This window comes from Geotrypetes seraphini, chromosome 15 (genome assembly GCF_902459505.1).
Source record: "Geotrypetes seraphini chromosome 15, aGeoSer1.1, whole genome shotgun sequence".
Taxonomy (NCBI): Eukaryota; Metazoa; Chordata; class Amphibia; order Gymnophiona; family Dermophiidae; genus Geotrypetes; species Geotrypetes seraphini.
In genome coordinates, this window is record NC_047098.1 from 43,867,681 (window position 1) to 43,894,718 (window position 27,038).

General features: G+C 43.0%; 1 protein-coding gene across 1 annotated transcript in view; it reads left to right on the plus strand.

Moving 5' to 3' along the window:
- The window catches only part of RPS6KB1 (ribosomal protein S6 kinase B1), a 142,766-nt gene that overhangs the window by 12,659 nt on the left and 103,069 nt on the right, over positions 1–27,038 (plus strand). The window contains exons 2-4 of the mRNA XM_033921296.1: positions 678–724; positions 6,134–6,254; positions 17,657–17,725. Coding sequence (XP_033777187.1) covers positions 678–724; positions 6,134–6,254; positions 17,657–17,725 — 237 coding nt within the window. The remainder of the gene's footprint in view (positions 1–677; positions 725–6,133; positions 6,255–17,656; positions 17,726–27,038) is intronic.

Genomic DNA, 27,038 nt, shown 5'->3' on the forward strand with positions numbered 1-27,038 from the left:
ATGCTAGCCACACATGCAAAACCTTTTTTTATTTTTGTTTTGCATGCTGCGGGTTGGATAATCACCACATTTTAAGACTTTCTGTGTGAGTTTAACACTTTTGCTAAAACTTTTTCTGCACTACATAACCATGGTAAAAGTATATTAACTTTGCAGTAACTGTGGGGGAAGATTTTTGCATTGGCTCCAAAGAATGGTGAGAGAGAACTCTTTAGAAAGCAGCATGCTGTTATTTTGCTTAGGAGGCTGTTGCAGAGCTTTATGCCTAGAAGAGGAACCTGGAAAAATGGGTAAAAATCTATAGGTTGTAGTATTAGGAAAGGAAAAGACTAAAACGCAGAGTAAAATGGAAAATTCTGATTTTAGTTATAGTTCGGTGTTTACTTCAAGTTACTTTTGTGATCAGTATTGAGAAACTGAACCAGAAGGATCAGAAAAGGAAAAAAAGGAACAAATCTGGGACTTGATCATATTGCAAGCTTGGGCATTTGGGTCAAAATAGCTTTCTGCCTCTTCTCTTCTCTTCTTTTTTTTTTTTTTTTTTTTTAATTCTTTCCAGTATATAAACTTAAATGATAGGTTCAGATACTAAGCACATCAATAAATAAAAAAACAACAACAAAAACATTTCTGTGGCACTTACATTAATGCATTCTTTTTCAATATTTTTTTTTCAGGGCCAGTTAAGTGAATTTATGGACCATGGAGGCATGCCTTATGATCTGTGAGTCTCTACTAGAATACAATTTAAATAGTAATTGTGTAAATTCAAAACAGATCTTCATTCACAGGGAGACATCTGTTGATTTATTACATAGGGTAGATTTCACATATGTTTTAGCAGTGCTTAGACAGTAACTTCAATGATTGGGAGTAAGTTCAGTACTAGGCAAGCCTGGGCCAGATCTGCAAATGGCGGCTGCGTACAAAAATGCTGCTGATTGCATGTCGATCATGCTATGGCACCATTTGCAGAATTGCGCCTAGTGTTAAACATAGGTGCTGGTAATGTAGGCCAGGGTTTTGAAGGCCTATATTCCTGTTGCTTATGTTTCACGTGAATTGCATCTACAGAGGGGGCTAAGGTAATTTGTGCCCGAAACTATGCCTACTTTGACCTTAGGTGGCAGTAGGCACCTATGTAGACATGATTATGGTGCCCTTTAGGGATGCACCTGCGGATGCCTACTTTTTTTTTTTTTTTTAACAGCATTTTAATTGGTTTTAAATGATGTGGTCAACTATCATGCTAATTAAAGCCAATTAAACTGATTATATTAGACAGTGGTAGGGTGCCTACTGCTACCTAACTTATGGTGCTGTTTCTAGAATATGGCCCTCTGTGTCCTGAAAATGGCAGACAGATTAGGATCAAGAATACATAAGTTATATTATATCAAATGGTATGAGTTTCTTATTGGGTAGACCGGGGGTGCCCAATACGTCTATCGCAATTGACCAGTCAATCACTCAGGCAACCCCAGTCGATCACGGAGCCATGCGGTTTCCCTTCTGTGCTGTCCGGCTTTATCTATGGCCTTCTGCGCATCCCTTTACCTAATTTTAGCAGGGAACAGCCTGCAGAGAGGGTCGCCAGTACTTTAGCGATCCTTGCAGGTTACCATAGGCTCAGGAACTGTCTCCCTCTGCCACGATCTTGCCTCTGACGTCAGAGGAGGGTCGGGACTGTGGCAGAGGGATGGCAGCTCCTGAGGCCTATGGCAACCTGCAAGGATCGCTAAAGTACTGGTGATCCTCTCTGCAGGCTGCTCCCTGTTAAAATTAGGTAAAGGGATGTGTGGGAGGTCAAGGAGGAACACACAGGCCTTCAGGGGGGACGGTGCAGGCCTTTAGGGGGAACAGGCCTTCGGGGGAGGAAGGCCCTGGTGTAGAAGGGAGGGAGGGAAGGGGGGTTCAAAGAGATGTGCATATGCTGGACTTTGGGGGGAAAAAATAATGGTTCTAAAAACAGAGGAGTGGGAAAGAGATGGTGGACAATTGGATTTAGGGAGGGAAGGAACAGAAAGGGAGAGAAGTTGGACATAATGGATGGTGTGGAGGGGGGATAGAGATACTAGATAGGAGGGTAGTTGGGAAAAGAAAGGGAGAGATGGTAGACCCTGGGGTGATGGGGAAGGAGGGAGAGATGCTAGATGAAAGGGTAGTTGAGAAAAGGTGGATCTGTGGATGGAGACGAAAAAAAGGAAAGATGCCAGACTTCCAGGGGAGGGAAGGGAAACGGAAGGGGAGGACAGAGATAGAAGGTGGATGGTTAGCATGGAGAAAGAAGAAAGAAGGAGACCCTGGCAAGCAAGTTATCGGAAGACAGCCAGAGCCTGGGACCAACAAGATTTGAATAAAGACCAGACAACAAATGTAGGAAAAATGATTTTATTTTCAATTTAGCGATCAGAATGTGGCCGTTTTGAGAATTTATATCTGCTGTCTATATTTTGCTCTATGGCCCCCTTTTACTAAACTGCAATAGCGGTTTTTAGCGCAGGGAGCCTATGAGTAGCGCAGGGCATTAAGCGCAGCTTCCTGCGCTTAAAACCGCTATCGCGGTTTAGTAAAAAGGGAGGGGATATAATTGTCTATTTTTGTATAGTTGTTACTGAAGTGACATTGCATAAAGTCATCTGCCTTGATCTCTTTGAAAATAAAACCAGAATATAAATGATAATTAATATTTTCTCTGCGTACAGTGTGCTTTGTGTTTTTTAAAATTTTATTATTGCTAGATCCATTTTGACTTGGTCATTTTAAAAGTAGCTCGCAAGCCCAAAAAGTGTGGGCACCCCTGGGGTAGACTAATAAAATAGTCTATCTGGGGGAGCTGACCATACTTAGAATTTAAACCCATGACCTTTGGACAATGAAAGCAGTGCTCTAAACCACTGAGCTAGAGCTGCTTTCTTTCAGGTGGCTATGATATGATACCTGAGGTCATACCTTAGAAGATCCCTAAGGTATCATATCACAGGGCAAGAAGAACCACCTGAATGGAAGCTGCTGTAGCTCAATGGGTAAAAGCCTTGTTCTCATCTTCCAAAGGAAGTTCATAGATTTGAATACCTGCACCTGCTCCCCCTGCACATATCCTTATTTTAATTGTGGCATTCTACCTTCCTGGTGCACCTTGATGATCTCACAATGAGGTCATCATTGTGCAGCTGGAGACCTCCATTTGCAATGAACTAGAAGCCATGCTGAGGTCTGTATCTCTCTTTTTCTGTTGTTAACCTTTTGGAAATGAAGTTATCTATGCAATATATATATATTTTTTCATGAGCCTTGCTTGCTAAATGCTGCTCTTTCAAGAATTAGCTCATTGTAGCACTCTTTACTCAGAAAAAAAAGGGTAGCTTTTTAGCAATAAATGGCCACGAATTTGGACTTAGAGAATGAAATGTACGGTATTTGCATCTATGCACAATCATGTTTTTTCTTATTACATAGAGCTTTTTGGACCCCAGTTCGTTTACATAAAGTAGATAGTACCAAATCTAATAGATGCTGGCACTGTCATCTTGTACCTGGGATGTTGGATCATTTGTTATACCATTGTCCCTTGATACTGAAATTTTGGAGATCTATTTGGGATCAAGTTAATAATTTATTGGAGAATCCAGTGGCACTATCATATGATACCATTTTATTTGGCTTATTACTTAAGCGAAAGAAAAGCCTCAGACAAATGGAAAGGTATACCCACACTCCTCCACCAAAGCATCATAGGCAAAAACTTTCACACAAGTTTAAAGTTAGCAGGTGGGAGCAAAAAATAGCCGAGAATGATTAATGGTAAAAACCACTGAACACAAACAGGCCAGGCCGACGATCGTTTCGTGGCCGGTAACCACTGCTTCAGGGCCTTAGCTCCAAATCCAGGCTATCAGTACACAGATCTTAACTGCTGCTTTCAACCACAGCTTTCAAAGCCCCACAACAATGCTTTGAAAGTTGTGGTTGAAAGCAGCAGTTAGGATCTGCTTACTGATAGCCTGGAAGACCATAACCTACTTCACCCCTCACAATCAGGATTTCGAACCAACTACAGCACAGAAACACTACTTGTTTCACTACTACATACAGCTCGACAGCACATTAGCAAAGGTAAAAAGATGATGTTAATCCAACTTGACCTCTCCTCAGCATTTGACCTGGTCGACCACTCCTTACTGCTACAGATACTTGATGCCATGGGGATCTCAGGCAAGGTCTACAATTGGTTCCAAGGATTCCTCAAATCAAGAACCTATAGGGTAAAGTCCAAAGATATCAAATCAGAACCATGGTCCAATCCCTGCGGAGTTCCACAAGGTTCACCTCTACCACCTACGCTCTTCAACTCAGATAAAACAAAATTCCTTCTGCTCGAAAAGGCCAAAACTCCCACCATTACAGAACTGAAAATTAAAAATACCAAATACCCAGTACAGCCCAAACTCAAACTCCTAGGAGTAATGATAGACAGATGCTGCACAATGCAGTCCCAAATCAACAAGACATCCCAGAAAGCTTTTCTGATTATGAGAAATCTACGTAAAATCAGAAAATTCTTCGACCCAGCACAATTCAGACTAATTGTCCAATCCCTAGTCTTAGGTTTACTGGACTATTGCAACTCCCTCTATCTACCTTGTCCTGCCAATATGATAAAACAACTTCAGACTATACAAAACACCGCCCTCAGACTGATCTACTCCCTGAGAAAATATGATCATATTACAACTGCCTTCTTAGACTCTCACTGGCTACCCATGCAAGCACGAATTCAATTCAAATTCTACTGCCTATTATTCAAAGCATTAAACGGCTCTTCCCCCTCCTACCTAAACAACCGCTTAAACCAGATCCTCACCTCAAGACAAAGAAGAACCCTTTTGCCTTCCCTTCACTCAAGGGCACTCAGTGCAAGAAGATGTTTGACAACCTTCTGGCAACGCAAGCAGCAAAACTCAACCATTCCATCTCCAACCTGCTGAGGGCAACGGGCGACCTCAAAACATTCCGAAAAGAAATAAAAACCCTGCTTTTCAAAAAATTCATCCAAATACCTTAACCCCCCCTTCCCCCTACTCCCAGATAAATTCTCCCCCAAAACCCCCACTTAGAAAACCTCTTCCTCCCCAAAACACCTACCAAGTATACAGATCCCTGAAATGTAATTTAAACTTATCTGTACTCTAACTGTAATCTATTTGTTATATCACACAGAAATGTACTGTCAATCTACTATCCAATTTGTAAATTCCTTCGGAATCTTTCCAGCTATCTCTCCTCTGTTGTAACAAAAAAAAAACCAAAAACGTATCTTCACTGGAAATGTCCAATCAACTCTTTTGTAATCCGCCTTGAACTGCAAGGTATAGGCGGAATAGAAATCCCTAATGTAATGTAAGACGCTGCTGAAGGGAACTGGGGAAGAGAGAAAGCAGAAACCAGACAACAAAGGTAGAAAAAAAATTCTATTTTCTTTTTTTTTTTTTTTTTTCTAGGATTAAGTAGTATATTAGTTGTGTTGCTAAACATTTATAAACAAAGCCCTGCCAGCTGAACATCTCTTTCTTTAGTTCAGCAGCCAGAACTTTGATTTATAAAATGTCAATTGTACAGAATATTGTTTCTTTTTTATACTTTAATAAAATAAGTTCAGTATAAAACTATTGAGCCTTGTGTGGATGGGATCAGATGGTTTACAGGGACAGATCAGGTCCGGCCCCTCTGTCAAATTTAAGAACCCATTGTGGCCCACGAGTCAAAAAGTTTACTCACCCCTGGGTTAAACACAAGGCTGACAACTAGGAAAGGTAACCTTAGGTAAGTCACTCACTCTCTGTTATCACAGAAAAAATTAGATTGTAAGCCCACTTGGACAGGGAAATAACTTATGTACCTGATTGTGACTCATCTTGAGCTTGCTTTTTTACCAAAATTTGAATAATAAATCTGAAATCCAAGTTTCAAAAATAATATGACTCAATTACTTCATGCTAATTACTTCATTCTTTTTGTATGTATAATATGTATGCTGCTCCATTTTGTTTTCTCTTTTTGTACTATTTTGTCTCTCGAGAGAACTTAGAATTCAAATCCTGTGTTTTTTATGAGTGTTTCTTTCACCATTCAGGGGTATGGAACATTGTGAGAAGTTTGAGATCTCAGAAACAATTGTGAACAAAGGTCCAGAGAAGATTAGACCAGAATGCTTCGAGTTGCTTCGTGTCCTGGGCAAAGGTGGCTATGGAAAGGTAAGGGCTTGATTGTTCATTCCTTTTGAGGTTAAGAGAATTAAAAGTAAATTAAAGTAATATATTTTTATGGTTAAACATAACACAACTTGTCACACTTTATTTGTGTACTGCAAACATCTTTCAGTTCTATGCGGTTAACATAAAGAAACACTGTACATCTACAGCGAATTACACAAAAGGCGGTACAATTTACAATAAATCACTCCCCTAGAAACCGTCTGAACAAATAGGTTTTCTTTGTTTGCCTATCCAGACTTGTCCAGTCACTGACTGTAGAGTTATGTACACCTACCAGCAAGTGGAGACTGGGAACACAAAATCTTACAGAGCATACAATCCCTGTGCAGAACCTATATATCCAGTATATTCTCAGGCTCCAGCAGGTGGTGAACATTCTGCCTGTGCCATCGGGATCGTGGTTTGGTAGGCCCTTGTCTGGGCACTTTGTTTTCTTCCTTCCTTTTTCTCTTTGAGCATTCAGAGGCTAGAATTGCCTTTCCAGTTGTGATACTGTACCTGTCTTTTCGGTGTGTCTAGGGGCTATGGTCTGTGGAGGGGTCACTTCTTTTCCCCTTGGGGTGTATTACCCGTGTCCCTCCCCCCACTATCTTTTCCTGAGGGCAGGACAGTGTGCCTCGGCTCCAGCACTGCACGCTGGACCATTGAGAACCTGGCTGGCAGTTTGATTGCAGTTGGCTTACAAAGAGACTGCAGTTTAATTTTTTTCTCACAAAAATTTTTTTAAACTATAACTGTCATTCTTTGTTTCAGTGCAACCTCCTTCTTGGGGGAGTTCCTTTTTACCGTGTGGTCTTTCTCTAGCGCGTGTCGGCAGAGAAGCCACAACACTGTAAAGTGAGTAGACAGTTTGTGGGTGGGCTGTCAACTCTATGGTGAAGCAAAGTCCTCTGCATCATCGGTTGCAGTGGGAAAGCAGCAGGACTGCACAGGAGAAGAGTCTACATTGAGTTTGAGAGGGCTAGCTTCTGTTTCTGCACCCGGTGGAGGATTTGGCATGAATGGCTGCCATTTCAGTTTCAGATTGTGTCACTTCTGTGTCTCTGTGGTTGCAAAGGAATCTTTGGAAAGACCTTTGTCAGCATTTGGAGAGGGGGACTAGCTTTCCTCCTGAATTTGTCTAGGCCACGTTTAGGCCCAGATAAACTCATGTCTGGGCTCTACCTCTGGGTCAGTCCAAGTTCCTCCGGTGGCTAAGAAGCCTCATCTGGGTTGGGTTGTAGAATGGGAAGATCTGCCTTCCTTTCTAGCTGAGAAGGATCTTACTGTGGTTGAGGATTATGAAGATCAGCTGCAAGCTGGGGGAGGATTCTCCAGTAGGAGTGCATTCTTCTATTATACAATTTTTTATCAGGATGAACTTCAAGAGCTGATTTCTCAGGTCTTCTCAGTCTTGTACTTTGAGGAAGTTGAGACCCCTGTGGTGGGGTTGCAGAGGGGAAGCAGGTCGATTTCCTTTGGTGAAGGGATCGGACAACCTTCTTGCACTTTTCCCATGAATCAGGATCTACAAGACATTATTCAGGCGGAGTGGTCTGTACCAGATTCCCCTTGTTGGATCTCTAAGGTTATGTCTAGATTCTATCTAGCCCTCAGGTAGATAGGGACTCTTTTCAACCTCCTACAATGGACGCAGTGGTCACAGCGGCCATTAAAATGACCACAATTCCAGTGGATGGAAGAGAAGCCTTGAAGGATAAGCAGGATTGCAAATTAGACTCCTTGTTGCAGAGGAGTTTTGATTTGGTGGTTAAGTTGGAGATGGGTTCTTCCTTTTTGGCAGATATTATCTACCATGTTTCCCTGAAAATAAGACCTAGCCTGAAAATAAGCCCTAGCATGATTTTCGGTGCAGATCTTAATATAAGCCCTACTCCAAAAATAAGCCCTAGACCCCGGAAGAAGCGCGACTCAGCCCCCTCCAACCTGCGATGTCTCCATCTCCGCCACTGCTGCTCCCACCAGTGAGCAGGAAAAGTAATTGCAGTAGCTGCACGGAAGTTTCCCTGCGGCTGCTGAACGTCCTGCGATGTTGTCTCGCTGCTGCCGACAGTGAGCAAGAAAAGTATGGTAATTACAGCAGCCACACGGAAGTTTCCATGTGGCTGCTGAACGTCCCTCCAAACTTATATTTTGTCTCGGTTGTCTCCACCACTGGCAGGGAGCGGAACAAACAATGTTATCAGCTGCAACATTGCCTGAAACTGGGGCTTCTGGTGGCTGCCTCAGGGTCCTTGAGTCCACTGACAGTGCAGCTCCATTTCAATCTGCTGCCTCTGCAGCATTGACAACTTGCTCTCAGTCTGTCATCTCTATTGCAGCACCTTCAGGTATAGGGCACCAGGGAGCAATAAATTCTGCGCGCACACACACCCCCAAAGACTCCCCAGGAGAACTTGGGCTCTAAGTCTCCCACTGTATTGAAGCACTTGAAGTGGTGTCTCATAACCTTTGGAGGCATCCTTTGAAGAACAGCTTCAACCTCTCTGCGGAAATAATATTTTGACCCCCCAGACAAGATGAGTGCAAAAAGAAAGAGCTATTCTGTCAAGAACAGGAAAGGAATCTTGGAGGACTCTCAGGGCAAAAATCTTACTGCTTTCTACAAAAAGAATAAGTTGTATATCCGAATGGTCTGAAAATGGTGAGCAGAATACAATAACCTCAGTCAAAAGGTGTACAACGGAAATGCTAAGAAGCACAAGTGTGGATCAGGTCGGCAACCATTATTTCCTGAGCTGGAAGACATGATCTGTGAATGGGGTGGTGACAGGAGAACAAGTGCTTTGGTTGTGCACAGGGCTGATATTCCAGCATTTGCCCTTGCAATGGCAGTACCATTAGAAATATCCCCAGAACAATTCAAAGCATCACAACACTGGCTGGCTTGCTTTCTTCAGCGATATGAACTGTCTTTAAGAAGATCAACAACAATATTTAAGCTAGAAGATGCTGAAGTTATTAAATGTGCACTTGAATTCAAGTCCTTTGTTGATGGCATCGACTTTTCTAAATACTAACTTTTTAACATGATTGCTATGGATGAAACTGCAGTGTGCACGTGTTACCTGTATTTTGGCAATTTGTCTGGATGGAAATGAAGCCCTACCTCTAATCATCGCTAAGGGCAAGAAGGATGAGATTGAACATGTTTCAGGCATTTATGTTCATGAAACTGAAAAAGCCTGGTGCACACAAGCAGTTATAAGGAAGTGGGTCAATTTAATGCTTCCACTTGTTTTGCGAGGCAGCCAAAGAGGTCTGCTAGTCTGGGATTCAGCCAGCACACACCACACTAAAGACATGAAGAACTTCCTTCAAGAGAGAAGAATAGATCAAATAATGATTCCCGCAGGAATGACTGGCTATCTCTAGACTCTTGATATTGCAATAAACAATGTTGCACATTGAAATTAATGACTACATTGAAAATAGAATGGAGATAAATCAGCGTGGAAACTTTGTGAAGCCTAGATTGCAAGATGTTGTGCCTTGGGTGAAGAATTCATGGGATAAAATCACTGACACTTGTGTTGCCAATGCATTATGAGCAGGCTACATGGACAGGAGGTGCTCATTTAAGAAAAGCGCTTTTGCTAGACATGAGAGATTGGGGCCAATGTTTGTAATGGAAATGGAGTCACAAGAAATTCATGATGTAATTTGTTGTTTGGACAGTTATGATGTTCCAGAAGATGATGACATGACTGTATTTGAATAACTGTTTTATTTTTGTTCATGAAAACCGGTAAATGTAGATTGTTGTTCATGGAAAAATAAGACATCCCCAAAAATAAGCCCTAGTGTGTTTTTTGGGCCTAAAATTAATATGACAGTGTCTTATTTTCAGGGAAACACAGTATGATCTCCAGGCCTTGACAAGAAGCATGGACTTGGACGTAGCAGCTTGCCGGGCTCTTTGGCTTCGTGTCTGGGCTGCAGATGTGGCATCTAAGGCTAAGCAGTGTTCATTGCTTTTTCGTGGGTCTATGCTAGTTGGTGAGGATCTTAACAAGCTTGTTTGGGGCCTAGGGGAGGTGAAGGTTCCTTGGCTCCTAGAGGACAGACCTAGAGGTGTAAGTAGGGGGTCTTCCTCTAGGGGAAGTAAGTAGGGGTGTCATAGTCCCTCCTCGAGGGCCACAATCCAGTCGGGTTTTCAGGATTTCCCTAATGAATATGCATGAGATCTGTTAGCATACAATGAAAGCAGTGCATGCAAATAGATCTCATGCATATTCATTGGGGAAAACTCGACAGGATTACGGCCCTCGAGGAGGGACTTTGACACCCCTGTTCTAGGGGAAGGTTTTGTGAGGCCTGCAGGTATCAGCCGGGCCAGTCCAGTAATGCTCCAAGAGGCCTTTCAGTAGGACCCAGTCCTTTTGGGGTTCTCGCAGAGGAGGCAGGGAGTCCTCTTCCTCTGCCTTTCAGTTCAGTTAGAGCAGACTCTTCCAATGAAGGTATGGGGGTCAGGGTGGGAGGACATTTGGCAGTATTTTATCTATGGTGGATCCACATTACTACTGATCATTTGGTGCTAGAAATTTGTGTTGAATGATTATGCCCTAGATTATGGTTTTTCTCTTCCAGACTGTTTTGTAGAGTCCCCCTGTTCCAGTTGAAAGACCAAGGCAAGGGCAACTGCAGACAACTTGCATTGTGTCATTGTCCTTGGGGCAGTGATTCACATACCATCAGAGGAGAGAGAGTGTGGCTGTTGCTCCATTTACTTTGTAGTGCCCAAGAAGTAGGGTATCTCATGAAAAACGACGAGACATGGGGTCCCTCTCTCTGTAAAGAAACATACCACATATGGAACATAATCTCAAAATGGGTACCTTTCTTCAAGTCATTCACAACAGCTTGGTGAACAAACTCGTCAGAATCCTGTTACCTGTGAGTAGATTGTTTCCACATCAGTCATCCACAGGATATTTCACAAATGGGTGACCCCCTATAGTGGATCTTTTTGCCTCAGAGATCAACACAGTGTCATCAGGTGTGTTCCAGGATTCAAGCTTTATTATTTGATATCACATTTCACAAATAATATCAGTGCAGTGTACAGTATTTGATAGGCATAGAAGAAAGGCAAGCTAAAGGAAAGAGAGGAAGTAAAAAAGGAAGTGGAAAGGAGCTTCAATTATTTGATAGAAAAGAAGTGTTCAAAGGAAGAAAGGTGGGAAGAAACAATTTTTCCTAGTTCTTTTTTTTTTCCTTTTCTTGTCTGCATCCTGGTTCAGAACTCATGTGAATCTAGTTGAGAAAAAGGGATAAAGAAGGGGCTAAAGATCAAACACATTCCTTCATCAAACAGTCTCTCCAGGAAATGCATTCGCCTTTTAATGGACCACTGATCACCTTTATGCATTTCCTCCAATCCCAATCATTTTGAAAATCACTCAGACAATCCAGGATGCAGCAGACATCATTCTTACACTCCAGACTGGCCATGTCAACCCTGGTCCCCTTGCCTGTCCTAGCAGTAGACAGTTCTCTCCATCTTGGCTGATCCATTTCTCTAGTAGCAGGAAGGCCATCTTCTACATCCCAACTTCAGAGCACTAGCCTTTATAGCCAGGACCTTCAAGGGACTTATAATTATAGATATTCTTACAGCAGCTCAGAGATAAAATGCACTCTGAAGTGGAAAAGATTCACAATATAGTGTATCTCGCATAATTTATAATCATGTTAAGTGTTCAGTTCAAATTCTCCTACAGTATCTTCTGGATCTATCCAATTTAGAACTCAAGCCTTCTATAAGAGTTGAAATCTAACAATAGTCTTGTCCTACATGGACTTGCAGGGAAAGTCATTTTCTCCTCCTCATCCTTTGGTAAGATGCTTTCTCAGAGGATTAATTCACCTCATTCCTTCACCTATACAATCACCAATTCCATTGTGGGACCTCAATTTTGGTTGTAGCCTAGTTGCTTCTAGTTGTAGCCTAGTTGCTTCTACCTCTGAACCACTTTTCCGTATCACTAAAGTTCCTGGCCTGGACAATGCTATTTTCTTATCACCATCACTTCAGCACGCAGGATTGGGGGAAATACAAACCCAAGTATTTTATGCTCCATACACAAAATTTTTATCTAATGTAAGTGGTGATGTGCACGCCATAAATTTCTCCCCAAAATAGTCTTGTCTTTTCATCTCAGTCAAGACATCATTCTGCTTGGTTCCCCTAGGCCACATTCACATCAAGCAGAAACAATTTACATAACCTTGATTGTAGAAGATTTCCTGGTTCATAGTCAGTCGCACGCTGACAATTCGGCGCAAGACACCAGCACATCACGGAAAAACAGTTTTAAAGAGCTCCAAAGCGGGGTGTGAGTGGGGAAACCCCCCCTTACTTTACTGCATAGTGTTTGCGCTGCTGTTGGGGGGGTTGGGGAGTTGGAACCCTCCATTATAGAGAAAACTGAACTTTTTCTGATTTTTTTCAGGAAAAGTTCCGTTTTCTCTATAATGTGGGGGGTTGCACCCCCCAAGCCCCCCCCAACAGCAGCACAAACACTATGCAGTAAAGTGGGGGGGGGGGTTCCCCCCACACCCCCTGTCTGAGTTCTTTAAAACTAAGTTTTCCCATGGCGCGCTTGTGTCTTGCGCCAAATTGTCAGCGCTCGATTGTCAGCGCACGATTGTCCCATCACTGATTTCCTTGTACCATTCTAGATTGCAGAAATGCTCATGGAAAATCTTCCCAGCTTTTCCTTTATCCATACATGAATATTGTTACTTGTAGTTTAAAAGAATACATTTACTTTTTGTGGATAAGGTTGTACAATATATGTTTTTGCTACCAACAAACAGAACTTGAGCCTCCGAGAATTGGAGCATAGGCTTGCTTTTTCATGCCATGGCCACTTCTACAACTCAGTTATATCACGTCCTCTGTTGGCTTATACAATAAAATTTGGATCTTTCTAGGCTTGAGTAAGTCAATTCAGCACATGGTGTACCTTAGCCTTTTAGAGCAACACTTGTCCTATATAACACCTTTTTAAAATGTGTAGTTCAGATTAAACAATGTGGACTTTGTAGTCCTTTTTTAGTCATCTGTTAACTACCACCTTTATTTCTTGGATTCTAAAACTGTTAACTTGAAGATCCACTTACTTTCTAGACAGTGAGCAGATGTTACACTGTGCATAATACTAAGTCATCTGTTTTTCTTAGTTTTTGAGGGGTTTTGTCCTATTGCATAGATGAACTTTTTTTGGCTTTTATGTGGGTCACCTTTTTTATTTTGGGGTCTTACTTGGTACTTAAATATTTGTTTAGCAATTATTTGTTTCCTGAATTTAAACACGTTATATACTTGTTTATTTGTAAAGACAATTTTAAAAAAGATTCTTACGGTAATTTTGAAATTCAAACTTACAGCTAGATTTACAAAGGTGCACTTACACAGTTGATGTGTTTCACCCATGACCCCATGTTATTCAGTGGGCCCACATTAACACGTTAGTTGCAAACTAGCATGGGAGGTGAACTCTAGTAGTTATACGCTTAGAGGAGTGTTTAGTAAACTATGGTATGTTGTTTGGGGTGTTTATTTGCAGGATTGAGAGAATGGATGGGGATTCCTTGGCCATAGTATATATATTTTTTTTTAATTGTATTCATTGTATAAATTGCTAGTTTTATAATATCTTATATGTTATTTCCTATTTTAGTATTATGTTTAATTATATGTCACTTTTATATATTGTAATTCGCTTAGAAACAATTTTAATTAAGCGATTAATCAAATATAAATAAAACTTGAAACTTGTGTGTGTATGATTTTTAAGTATGGTATAGTCAACTACCATGCTACCTGACTGTTGATAATGTGGCCACATTAATACCATCTCTGGAAGGTGTTGAGAACTCCTACACTGTTGCCAGCAGTGTGTAGGCCTTGCAGATTCCTGCCACAGTAAAAAGTACAAGATTTTTACCATGCTAGTTGGTTTTAGTGTAGACTCAAGCTAATGACTACTGCACACTAACTGCTTACCGTGTTTCCCCCATTATAGGACCTCCTCCTTTAGTAAGACACCCCCCTTTTTTTCCCCACCTGGGAAATATAAGGCCCCCCCCCCCCGAAAATAAGGCACTATTTGGCAAGCATGTCTTGGCGATCCAGAGTACTGGTACAGTACCGTATGCGTGGTCACACAACTTCCTGCTTCCGCTGTCCAGGAAAACAAGCCCAGGAACAGCCTCTGTACACCGAGGCCCTGATTCTCCAAAAGTGCGTCCCGATTTTAGGCAGCTGTAGACGTCCTACAGCTGTCTAATCAGCCAATCGGGATGCACGTTTTTAAAAAAAAAAATGCTCCCCAGGCAGGCCGCCCGGGAGAGGCGTCCTATACTAAACGCTGATTCTGTAACCGGCGTCTTTAGAGAATCGGGTTAAATTAGACGCGGCCGCTATACTTATGGCAGCAAGGGATCTCCCTGCTGCAATATGTATAGCGGCCGCGGTTGTTGCGGCCGCCTGCCCCATCACCGACAGGAGAATGCCTAACTCCTCCTGTAGGAACCCCGAGCCCCCTCCCCCCCCAAACTCGTAATCGCCGACAGGAGGATGCCCAACTCCTCCTGTCGGAACCCCGGACCCCCCTCCCCCCCTCAAACTCGTAATCGCCGACAGGAGGATGCCCAACTCCTCCTGTCGGAACCCCGGACCCCCCCCCCCCCCAAAACTCGTATTCGCCGACAGGAGGATGCCCAACTCCTCCTGTCGGAACCCCGGAACCCCCTCCCCCCCCAAACTCGTAATCGCCAACAGGAGGATGCCCAACTCCTCCTGTCGGAACCCCGGAACCCCCCCCCCCCCAAACTCGTAATCGCCGACAGGAGGATGCCCAACTCCTCCTGCCGGAAAGCCCAACGACCCCCTGCCCCAACTAATCTCCCTCCCCCAACTAACCTTTCAATGTTGGTCAGCTGGACGGGTCTTACTGCCGTCCAGCCGACAGGTCTGTCTCGTGGAAATGAGATGGCACGCCCCTTCCCGGCCCATCCCCGCTAAATCTAAGGCCTGATTGGCCCAGGCTAGGCACCTTGGCCAATCAGGCCTTAGGATTAGTGGGGATGGGCGGACCCGCTATGCCTAAGGCCTGATTGGTCCAGGCTTCTACAGCCTGGGCCAATCAGGCCTTAGATTTAGCGGGGATGGGCCGGGAAGGGGCGTGCTGTCTCATTTCCACGAGGCAGACCCATCGGCTGGACGGCAGCAAGACCTGTCCAGCTGACCAACATTGAAAGGTTAGTTGGGGGAGGGAGATTAGTTGGGGCGGGGGATCGTTGGGCTTTCCGGCAGGAAGAGTTGGGCATCCTCCTGTCGGCGATTACGAGTTTGGGGGGGAGGGGGGGAGGGGTTCCGACAGGAGGAGTTAGGCATTCTCCTGTCGGTGATGGGACAGGCGGCCGTAACAACCGCGGCCGCTATACATATTGCAGCAGGGAGATCCCTTGCTGCCATAAGTATAGCGGCCGCGTCTAATTTAACCCTATTCTCTAAAGACGCAGGTTACAGAATCGGCATTTAGTATAGGACGCCTCTCCCGGGCGGCCTGCCTGGGGAGCATTTTTTAAAAAAAATGTGCATCCCGATTGGCTGATTAGACAGCTGTAGGACGTCTACAGCTGCCTAAAATCGGGACGCACTTTTGGAGAATCAGGGCCTTAAATGTTTTTCTGGTTTGTGATGCAGTTTTTTCTGGTTTGTGATACAGCTTTTCTGGTTTGTGATGACCTGTACCATATACAGGTAATAAATGTCTTTTTTTCAGCAATAAATGTGTACTGTATTCTTCTTCATGGAAAAATAAGACATCCCCCTGAAAATAAGACCTTGTGCATATTTTGGAGTTTTTAAAAATATAAGACAGTGTCATATATTTGGGGAAACAGGGTAGTATGTGTTTTGTATAGAAATGAAAAATCAGAGTACATCTTGTGGAGGACTGCATAATGATTAAAACAAGTTGTAGAGGTAAACAGTGGCTAAAAGATGCATTCCTGTTTGCAGAGCCTTTAACGTGCATTCCAAGTTTCCAAGTTTATTATAAGATTTGATTAATCGCCTATTCAAGGTTCTAGGCGATGTACATCATCAATTACAGATTTAGGGTAAAAATACACAATAAACATACATGACAACAATAGGTAAGGTAATGGATAGAAATACAATTCAATATAAAAGAAACATTTAAGGATAAAAACAATAGGGAGAGGTACGGAAATTTGATATGGACTGAAAAAAGATTCAATATAAAATGTAAAAAAATCAATTAATCACTAAAAGCATCTTTAAAAAGAAATCCTTTAAGGTTGCTCTCTAAAATTCTTTCTTCTCTTAAATAAATTGGCAAGGCGTTCCAGGCTAGAGAAGCCGTAACTGAAAAAATAGAATGTCGTCTTGTACCTATAACTTTTAACGATGGAACAACTAATAAATGTTGATCAGTTGACCGTAACACTCTTGAAGTTTTATAGGGAATTAAAAATTTATAAATAAAAGCCAGAGTCTTAAAAATTATTGATTTAAAAGTGAGCAAATTCAATTTATACATTATTCGATATGAAACTGGCAACCAATGAGCTTTCTCGAGCAACGGTGTAACGTGGTCAAATTTCTTAGCGTTTTCAATAAGTTTAATCGAGGTATTTTGAATAATCTGCAGGCGCTTAATTTCCTTTTGTGCTATTCCTTTAAATAAAGCATTACAATAGTCTATCTTTGAAATTACTAAGGAATGTATCAAAATATTCAGGGATTTTGGACAAAAATTTTTTCATTGAACGTATTTGGCGGAGACTATAAAAAGTAGATTTCACAACATGACCAATATGATCATGATAAGTTAATTTTTCGTCAAAAATTACTCCGAGAATCCTGATCTTATGAATAAGTTTCAGAGGAATACCTTTAATAGTAATTGGGTTAATGAGAGTAAAAGTATCTTTCCATGGGAATAGTAAGACATTTGTGATGGGGATGTAAGAAAAGTTTGGATAGGTACTACTGTGGGATGCTGATGAATCAGTCAGTAATGTAAGGACCTGAAAGATGGACAGGGCTGCCTTGATGAGTAGGTGATTGGAAGGGAATATGCCCTGTTTCCCTACACTTATGTTAGACATGATACATGTACTGTTGTACCTCTTCCTGGATTTTAAATGTAAAAATATCTGGAAATTTAACATTTAGTATCGCGCACATTTTTGTGTGTATAACTTCTATCCATTATAAACGACTTTTTACGAAGGGTCACTCCCAGTATTAAGTCCATTATACAGAAATAACCTGTAGGTCATTCAAATGTTAGATTTTAGTATGATGCCTTACAATTCTGTACTTTCCTGTTGTATAGGTTTTCCAAGTAAGAAAAGTAACAGGAGCAAACACTGGAAAGATTTTTGCTATGAAAGTTCTTAAAAAGGTAATGTTAGTTTTGCTTTCAATTTTATGATTTCAGTTTGTAGCAAGAATGTAGATGTCATCTGATTTTATTGCAGCTGAAAGTACAGATCTTCAAGCTGCAATAAATGGATGGTGCTAATGTTCACAAGTTCAAACGTGAATTTAGCTATTCTATCCATGTATTCTTGAAAATGGACAGTAATCTTATATTTTAACATTATTCTTTTTTAGTATAATGTCAGAACATTTAAAAATTCTCTTCCAGTTAATAGGAACTGGTGGGGTAGATTGTTTGAAAAACAAGATGCTTACAAATCTATTACATGTTTTGATATCAGCATTTTTGTTGTGTTCTATATAAGCTGGTTTTTAAGCATGCATCACACAAGTGTGAACACCTGTTGTGATGGATGGATGGACAGACTGACCCATCTATATGCATGTCTTTGTGCCTACCAGATGGCATAGAATAGAAAAGGGAAAGAGAGCAAGTAGTAGTGAACCACAATGGTGGGGAGCCCAGACCCTGTGCCACAAGTGTGCAAGGAAGAGGAATAAAGTGGGAAAAAACATCCTTCCATCCTCTTCTCCACACACCCCATAACTCCCCCAACATCTGATTACTTCACCCTCTCTTGCTACACATTTCTACAAACACATGCTTATGCCCTTCCTATAGATATAAGTATAAACACTTGCCCAATACATAGAAACATGATGGCAGATAAAGGCCAAATGGCCCATCTAGTCTGCCCATCCGCAGTAACCATTATCTCTTTCATAGAGATCCCACGTGCCTATCCCAGGACCTTTTGAATTCAGACAGTCTGTCTCCACCACCCCTTCTGGGAGACTGTTGCATGCATCTTTTCTGGGAGACTGTTCCATGCATCTACCATCCTTTCTGTAAAAAAAAGTATTTCCTTAGATTGCTCTGGAGCCTATCACCTCTTAATTTCATCCTATGCCCTCTCATTGCCCTCAAATTAAAGAGACTCGACTCATGTGCATTTACATTATGTAGATATTTAAACATCTATCATATCTCCCCTCTCCCGCCTTTTCTCAAAAGTATTTATTCATTCAATTTTGTATACCTGAACTCTAGGGTCTTGTATCTGACGGGCAGGAGGAGGAACTATGCTAGTGATTTTTCTTCTGAGCATAGCTCCTTCTTCCCCTTTACTGATGATTTTCTGCATATATAAAGCACGCATATAATTTGCATGCTGTTGTGCTGAGAATCAACAGTAAAACAAATATCACTCCCACCACAGTATTTTTTTACCATGGTTTCAGAGCTTAGAGAATCTGGCCCTCAGTCAGGAGCTTGAGCGCAGGCTGCTTGGGTTCCTTCCTGGCCTAGCTGGGACTAACAGTGGCCGGCTGCTTGGTCCTCTCCCATTTTGCAGCGTGATTTTACGGGGGCTGAGGTTCAGTTTGACCTCGGTCTGACTGGCAGCCAAAAGACCAGGTTTGTCCAGTGAATCTGTGAGGCAAATTTCTTCTCCCTTGATTCCAGCAGAAATCCTATGCTGAAGCAAGCAAGCAAGCACCACGCTCCCCCCTTTGCCCTCTTCAACCCCATACCAACACTGTGGTGTAAACAAAACAAAAATACTTTTCCTCTCTCTTAGGTCCTAGCTCACGCTTGCTATCTAACACCAGCTTTAGCAGGATACATATTTCAAATCTGATATATTGTAGTCACAAAATAGAAAATAAGATTATTTTTTTCTACCTTGCACTGCCATATCCAACATTTGTCTTTCTATCTCTTTCTCTCTCTCTGTCTTTCTTTCTATTTCTTTATCGCTCCCTGTTCTCTACCCTATGTCCTGCATGTTAACACCCCCCCCCCCCCCCCCGGTGAATCAATTCATTGTTTGAGAAAATCAGATACAGCGAACCCCACCCTGGTGAGACCTGACATGCCCCCAAGGCCTCCTAAAGCAGCGCACTGAGCAATTTCCCCTGCGAAGACCATAAAGCAGCTCGTTCAGAGTCCCGCTGCTGATGTTGCTTTAGGAGGCCTTGGACAATGAATTGATTCACCAAAGTTAATTGGGCAGTACTAGTGTCCCTGTCCAATGTGCAACAGAGCTTGCAGGGGAAAGGTGGAAACATCGAGCTCAGCCTCAGCCTCCTCTTTAGTCCTTCAGGGCTGGGGATCCGCAGGAGGTGCGTTCCCAGGGAAGAGCCCCTCTCAGAAACCCTCTAAATCTGTATTGGCCAAGCGCAGTCACAAGGGAGCCTTGGAGCCCAGGAGATCCGGCAGGGCTGGCAAAACTCCCAGCACTAGGCTTCTCCACAGATTTTGTGAGCCTTATGTGCACTGCTTTTTTAAACTGTCAAGGTTCCTCTGCATCTGTTAGGAGCACACCAATGGCCACAGGTTTTCCTCTCAGCAGGTGCCCCGGCCAGATGAGGATGCAGACTTGGGCCAGGAGGTTCAGTCTTATCGCTGACTAGGAGGATGGAAAGTCAGCTCCATGCCACTTTTTATCTCAGATTGAAGTCTCTCTGGTAGAGTCTACTTCTTTGCAGGAGGACAGCAGTCAAAAGGTGGTAATGACCCCAGATCAGGGGAAAGACCCCACAGTATGCTGGCTGTTCAAGGCATCTGCACTTTTGAGCATTTATTTCCACCTCACTGCAAGAGTTAAAGCTGGAAGTTCCATCAGCTACATCGTCTCAATGCTCAGTTATGAACAGTTCTGCGGCTCCAACCACTTTTTTTTTTTCCCCTCGCATCCAGACAAAATGGCCACTGACCACTGTAAGTCACCAGAGGAATCCCTTTGAGTGGCTAATACTACGGCCAAGCTGTATCTGATGGCGCAAGATTTCCAGTAGCTGTTTGTTCAACCGAAAATGGATTTTCTGGTGGCATAGATCACTAAACAAACCTCCCTGCCTCAAGGGGCAATTTGAAGCTTTGGCTCCTTTTTGACATGTGCTTGTTGCACCTGCCTGTCTTGGTCCTCAGACCTGAAGGCTTTGGAGTGAATTATATTACGGATGCTCTGTTTGATCTTATTGGAGATATGAGCAAGGTCTTGGCCTATGTTATCTCCGCCTGATTGGATGCTCTGGATCAGACAAGGGCCAGGAGATTTTACCTCTAAAGCTATGCTTAGCAGGCTTTCCTTTCAGGAGCAGATGCTCTTTGGCAAGGACCAAGAAGACCTGATGGACGTGCGATGACAGCAGACATTGAATGGCCCAGAGTTCAGGATGGTGCAGTGTTTGAGGCTCCCAAATATTCTGTACATATATGGAAGGCCAAACGACACAGACACCTTTCAGAGACTACATCTGAGATTCAGCAGGGGCAGGAGACAGCTAGCTTTGGGCTTTCACACATCTAGGTATGCGCAGTGATGCCAGGAGAGGGGCCAAGCTTCCCCAGTTAGAGTACAGACCGTCTGTCTCTTAGGGGGTCTAGTCTGATTGGGCCAGACCGCTGGTTTCTGGATGTTGTCTGGGAGGGGTGCAAATGAGTTATGTGCCCCCCCCCACCCCACCAGACCGCTTTGTAAATTCTCCGGCTGACTGGCTGAAGAGAGCCCTCAAAGTTTGGGCTACGGAGCAAAGGGGTACTGGCTCTTCGGATCATAGAGCCTGCCCTGGACACAGAATCAGGCTCAGGCAGATATTTTATTGGGCCAAAGCCAGGTTCAGACTTCTGGAGGCCAATTTTGAACCTCAGGTCGGTTAATGCGGCACTGAAGGTACTGCACTTCTGCATGGAGTCGGTACGGTTGATCATAGTGGCACTGGCGCCGAGAGAATTTCATGCCTCCCTTGATTTGACAGAGGCCTGTCTTCACATTCCTATCTTCCCGACCCACAGGAAGTAGTTGCATTTTCAAGTACTGGAGCAGCAATTCCAGTTTTCCAAGCTCCCCTTTGGACTGGTCACCTCATCTCGCACCTTTACCAAGGTGATGGTGGTGATAGCAGCGCACCTCCACAAAACTGTGATTCCAGGTCACCCATATTTTGGAAAATAGGCTCACCAGAACTCTGTCCAAGGTGGAAGACGAGTTGGTGGTTTCGAGAGTGATGTAACTTCTCCAGGATTTGGGAAGGAGAGTCAATTTCAAGCAGAGTCAGCTGGAACTGAATGGGCACCTGGAATACCTGGGAATCTTGTTTGAAAAGGCCTTAGACCAAGTGTTTCTCCCACAGACTCCGTAGCTGCTACAGGCCAGCTACCTTGGCGTGTCATTATCTGCAAGTAATGGGGTCGATAGTGGCAATCATAGAAGTAATTCCTTGGGCCACAGTGCATATGTGACCCCTCCAAGATTATCTCCTCTCTTGCTGGTCCCCTCAGACAGCCTCGCTATAACAGCTGCTTCCCTGGCTACCTGCAGCGCAGAGCAGCCTGCGGTGGTGTCTACAGACAGCTGCCTTTTCCAGGGGCATGCCTCTTCACATCTGCTAGGCAATACTAACAACTGATACCAGCTTCTACGGTTGGGAGGGAGGGTCATTGCAACTGAATCCCCCCCAGTCCAGGGATGTTAGATTTGGGCTCAGCTGAAGTGATTCATATATTGCCTGGAACTCTGAGTCATTTTGACTAGCATTTCTGGCACTGAAGAAGTCTTTGGAAGGCAAGACAGTTCTCAGACAATGCGATGGAGGTAGCATATGTCAACAGGCAAGGAGGCTACAGGTTCACCCCATTGTTTTCTGGTAAGTGGAAGCTTGCTTGCAGGCTCTCTTGGCCACAAAAATGTTCAGGTCAAATTTCTCAGTTGGCAGATTCTCGATCCGAGGGAATGGTCCACAGGCATTCAATGCCTTAGTATGGTGGTGGGGGCCTCCACAGCTGGATCTTATGCCCTTGGTGGTTAATGCCTAGGTGCCTTGTGTTTACAGCTATTGATAAGAGCTCAGAAGCAATGGATCAGACGTGTTGCTCCAACCGCGGCTGGGGAACAAGCTGTTCATGTTTTTCCCCATGGCCCATGCTCGGTCAAGTTGTTCACAGGATTGCGATCCATCCAGATTGGTAGTACTAGTGACACTCAGTTGGCTTCGTAGACCATGGTATGTGGTCCTAGTCCATCTCCAGAGGGACGAAGGCCTCAGACTGCCAGTCCAAGTGGATTGTCTCACTCGGGGACCGGTTCTTTGAGAATCCGGAACGTTTTGGGTTTACAAAGTGACTCTTGAGTGGGCAGACCTGACAGACAAGGATTATTCAGAGTTGGTTGTCACTATGTTTTCAGAACTAAGAGAAGAAGTGGCAGCCTATGCTAGGGTCTGGAAGTCCTTTCAGTGCTGGTGTGTGGTGAAGGATGTAGAGCACTTACGAGCCCGATCTTGGTAGCCCTGGTCCTTTTGCAGGAAGGACTTCAGAAGGGGCTTTCGGTAGGTTCTCTCAAAGTGCAGGTACATTACATTACATTACAAATTTCTTTTCTGCCTATACCTTGCAGTTCAAGGCGGATTACAAAAGATTTGACTGGACATTTTCCAGTGAAGATGCAAATTTTTTTATTATAACAGCGGAGAGATAGCTGGGTAGATTCCGAGGGGAACTTACGAGTTGGATAGTAAATTGACATTGCAGGACTGTGTGATATAGACAGATAGATTACAGTTAGAGTAGGTAAGGTTACAAAACATTTCAGGGATCTGTTTATTTAGTAGGTGTTTTGGGGAGGATTTTATTAGGGGAGAATTATCTGGAGGTAAGGTGAAGGAGGGTTAAGATGTTTGGATGAATTTTTTGAAGAGCAGGGTTTTGATTTCTTTTCGAAATGTTTTGAAGTCGTCCGTTGTCGTCAGTAGGTTGGAGATGATATGGTTGAGTTTTGCTGCTTGTGTTGCTAGAAGGTTGTCAAACATTTTCTTGCGCTGTGTGCCTTTGAGTGGGGGGAAGGCAAAAGGATTCGGGGTTCTTCTGTGTCTTGAGGTGAAGATCTGGTTTAAGCGGTTATTTAGGTAGGAGGGGGAAGAGCCGTTTAACGCTTTGAATAATAGGCAGTAGAATTTGAATTGAATTCGTGCTTGTATGGGTAGCCAGTGAGAGTCTAAAAAGGCAGTTGTAATGTGATCATGTTTTCTCAGGGAGTATATCAGTCTGAGGGCGGTGTTTTGTATGGTCTGAAGTTGTTTTATCATAAAGGCTGGACAAGGTAGATAGAGGGAGTTGCAATAGTCCAGCAAACCTAAGACTAGGGATTGGACAATTAGTCTGAATTGTGCTGGGTTGAAAAATTTTCTGATTTTACGTAGATTTCTCATGGTTAGAAACACTTTCTGGGTTGTCTTGTTGATTTGGGCCTGCATTGTGCAACATCTGTCTATCGTTACTCCTAGGATTTTGAGTTCGGGTTGTATCAGGCATTTGGTATTTTTGATCTTCAGTTCTGTGATGGTAGGAGTTTTGGCCTTTTCTAGCAAAAGGAATTTTGTTTTTTTCTGAGTTTAGTTTCAGTTTGTGGTCCATCATCCATTTTTCTACTGTATCTCGGGTTGTTTCCAGCTTTGCTGTGGTGGTGGTTTCTGATGGGTCGAAGGGGAGGAGTATGGTGATGTCGTCTGCGTAGCTGAAGGCTGTGACATTAAGGTTGTGTAAAGTGGCTCCTAGGTTGAAGAGTGTAGGTGAGAGAGGTGATCCTTGGGGAACTCCGCAGGGATTGGACCATGGTTCTGATTTGGTATCATTGGACTTTACTCTATAGGTTCTTGATTTGAGGAATCCTTGAAACCAATTGTAGACCTTGCCTGAGATCCCTATGGCATCAAGTATCTGTAGTAATAAGGAGTGATCAACTAGGTCAAATGCAGCGGAGAGGTCAAGTTGTACTAACATCATCTTTTTTCCTTTACTGATGTGTTGTCGGGCTGTATTTAGTAGTGATACAAGTAATGTTTCTGTACTGTGGTTGGTTCGAAAACCTGATTGTGAGGGGTGAAGTAGGTTACGGTTTTCCAGGTAGTTGGTGAGGTATTGTGCAACTAGGCCTTCTATTATTTTAACGTATATTGGTATTGAAGCGATAGGTCTGTAGTTGGAGGGGCTATCTATTGGGCCTTTGTGATCTTTCATGATTGGGGTAGCAGGGCTTTCGTTTTTCCAAGCTCAAGGGAAATGAGGCTCCCTGGCCTCTCACCCAGATGTTTCCCAGTTCATTAAAGGGGCTCTGTGGTTGTGCCCTCTTGTGCGTTCCCCTTTCTTTTCCTGGAACCTCATCATGTTGCAAAGTCTCGGTACTGCTCCATATGAGCCATTATGGGAGGCTTCCCTTACAGTCAAGACAATGTTCCTGGTAATGATTACATCATTGAGACAAGTTTCCAAGTTACAAGCTCTTTCCTGCAGGGAGCTGTTCCTTAGGATCATGGAAGTAGGACTCTCCTTATGCATGGTTCCATCCTTCTTACCCAAAGTAGTCTCGGCCTTCCACATCATTCTGAAAGGCTGCCTGCTTTTTGCCCTACGGGGTCAAAGAAAAGGGATAAAGCGTTGCATCTGCTGGATGTCAAGTGAGTGCTTCTTCGGTACCTCGAAGTTAACAATGAGTTTTTCTTTCAGATCTCTGTTTTGTTCTGACCAAGAAAGGGATGCTGGCGTCTAAAGCCTCGCTTTTCTAGATGGATTAAAATGGCCATTTCATCCGCATTTGTAGGTTGTGATATTCAGCTAATGCTTTGACGTGCACTCCTTTAAAGGGGTTTCTGACTCTTTGGTGGAGACTAAGGCTGTCTTGCCTGAGCTGATTTGTGGAGCGGCTACATGGTCTACCCTTCATACCCTTTACCAGGTTCTCTAGGTTGGATGTAGCAGCTAGGAAAGATGTCACTTTCAGGTCCTCCGTTTTGAAGACAGGCTCAGCCACTTTGAAGACAGGCCCACCTTAGACTCGGGATTGCTTTGGGTATGTCCTTAGCATTCAGGACCACTATACAAATTGCACTAGAAAAAGAAAGATTAGGTTTTTACCTCTTTAATCTTCTTTCCTGTAGATATGTCTAGTGGTCCTGATGAAAACAAAAGGAAGGAGGACTGCAGAGATAATGTACATCCCAGACCCCTGAAAGAGTTGGGTCCATGTTGGGTCCTGTATTCTTAAGAGAGCCATCATTTGGACAATAGCATTTTATTAACTTCAATAAAGTTCCTGTGCCTTGTACATCATCTCTGAAGTCCTTCCTTTTGTTTTTATTGTATGATTTTTCCTGCAGGCCTTTTGGTTTTTCCTTTGTTTTGGCTAGAGTTCCTGATGTCCCACCCTGTGAATGGGCTTTGTCTGCCTTAAGATTTCTCTGTCTCTAAGAGGAGCTGAGAAGATATTAAAAAAAAAAAAAAAAAAAAAAGATGCTTCAGAACATCCTCAAGACCATACAGTCTAGTTTAAGTCTCTGCTTGATTGCAGAAGATACGAGTAGTCTATACACAGTTTTATACAAGCTATATATGAGCTCTACTGTATATATGGTTAGTGCTGGTTGCACAAGTTTCAATGTTGTAATGTTTATTACAGAGCAGAGCAGTATTGTGATGTCGGGGATTTTCTCCGTTTCCCTTCTTCCAATTATATCTTTCATTACAGTGCTACTTGATTTGCTTTTGTACAAATTGAGGGAGCAAGAGCAGTTCCTTGGGAAGGAGGTGGAGTTGAAAACATGATTGACAGTTTTCTGCAAGCAACTTGCTAGTTCAGATACAAGACCCTAGTGTTCAGGACCAATAGACACATCTACAAGAGAGAAAATTATTGAGGTAAGAACCTAATCTTTTTTTAGTATTACTTGCTTTTTCACTGTCTCTTTCTCCAGTAGCATAGCCAGATTGGTTTCTTTTGGTTAATGACTGCAATTTAGTTTCCATCAGATCATCTTTCTACTGAGATTTCCTATAGTCTTTACCGAGTTTTAAAAGCATCAAATTTTGTCATCATAAATCTGGTTGTCTTGAGTTTTCTCTGCCAAAATTTTACATTTTGACAAAGAACCACAATTTTAAGGGAACATATACAAACAAAGATCTATGGCCTACACCAGAATCCTTTTGTTACTTCAAGCTAAACATCCTTTTATTTTCTTTTCTTTTGCGCCTCTCATAAGAACTTAAGAATTGCTATATTGGGACAGACTGAAGGTCTATCAAGCTCAGTATCCTATTTACAACTGTGGTCAACCCAAGTCACAAGTACCTTGCAAGATCCCAAAGAGTAAAACGGATTTTATGCTGCTTATCATAGGAATAAGCAATGGATTTTCCTAAGTCAGTTTCCTGCCTGTTTGTCTTTTGTGTTCAAGATGAAATATTTTTTTTAAAACCCTCCTATTCTGTGACTCTTGCC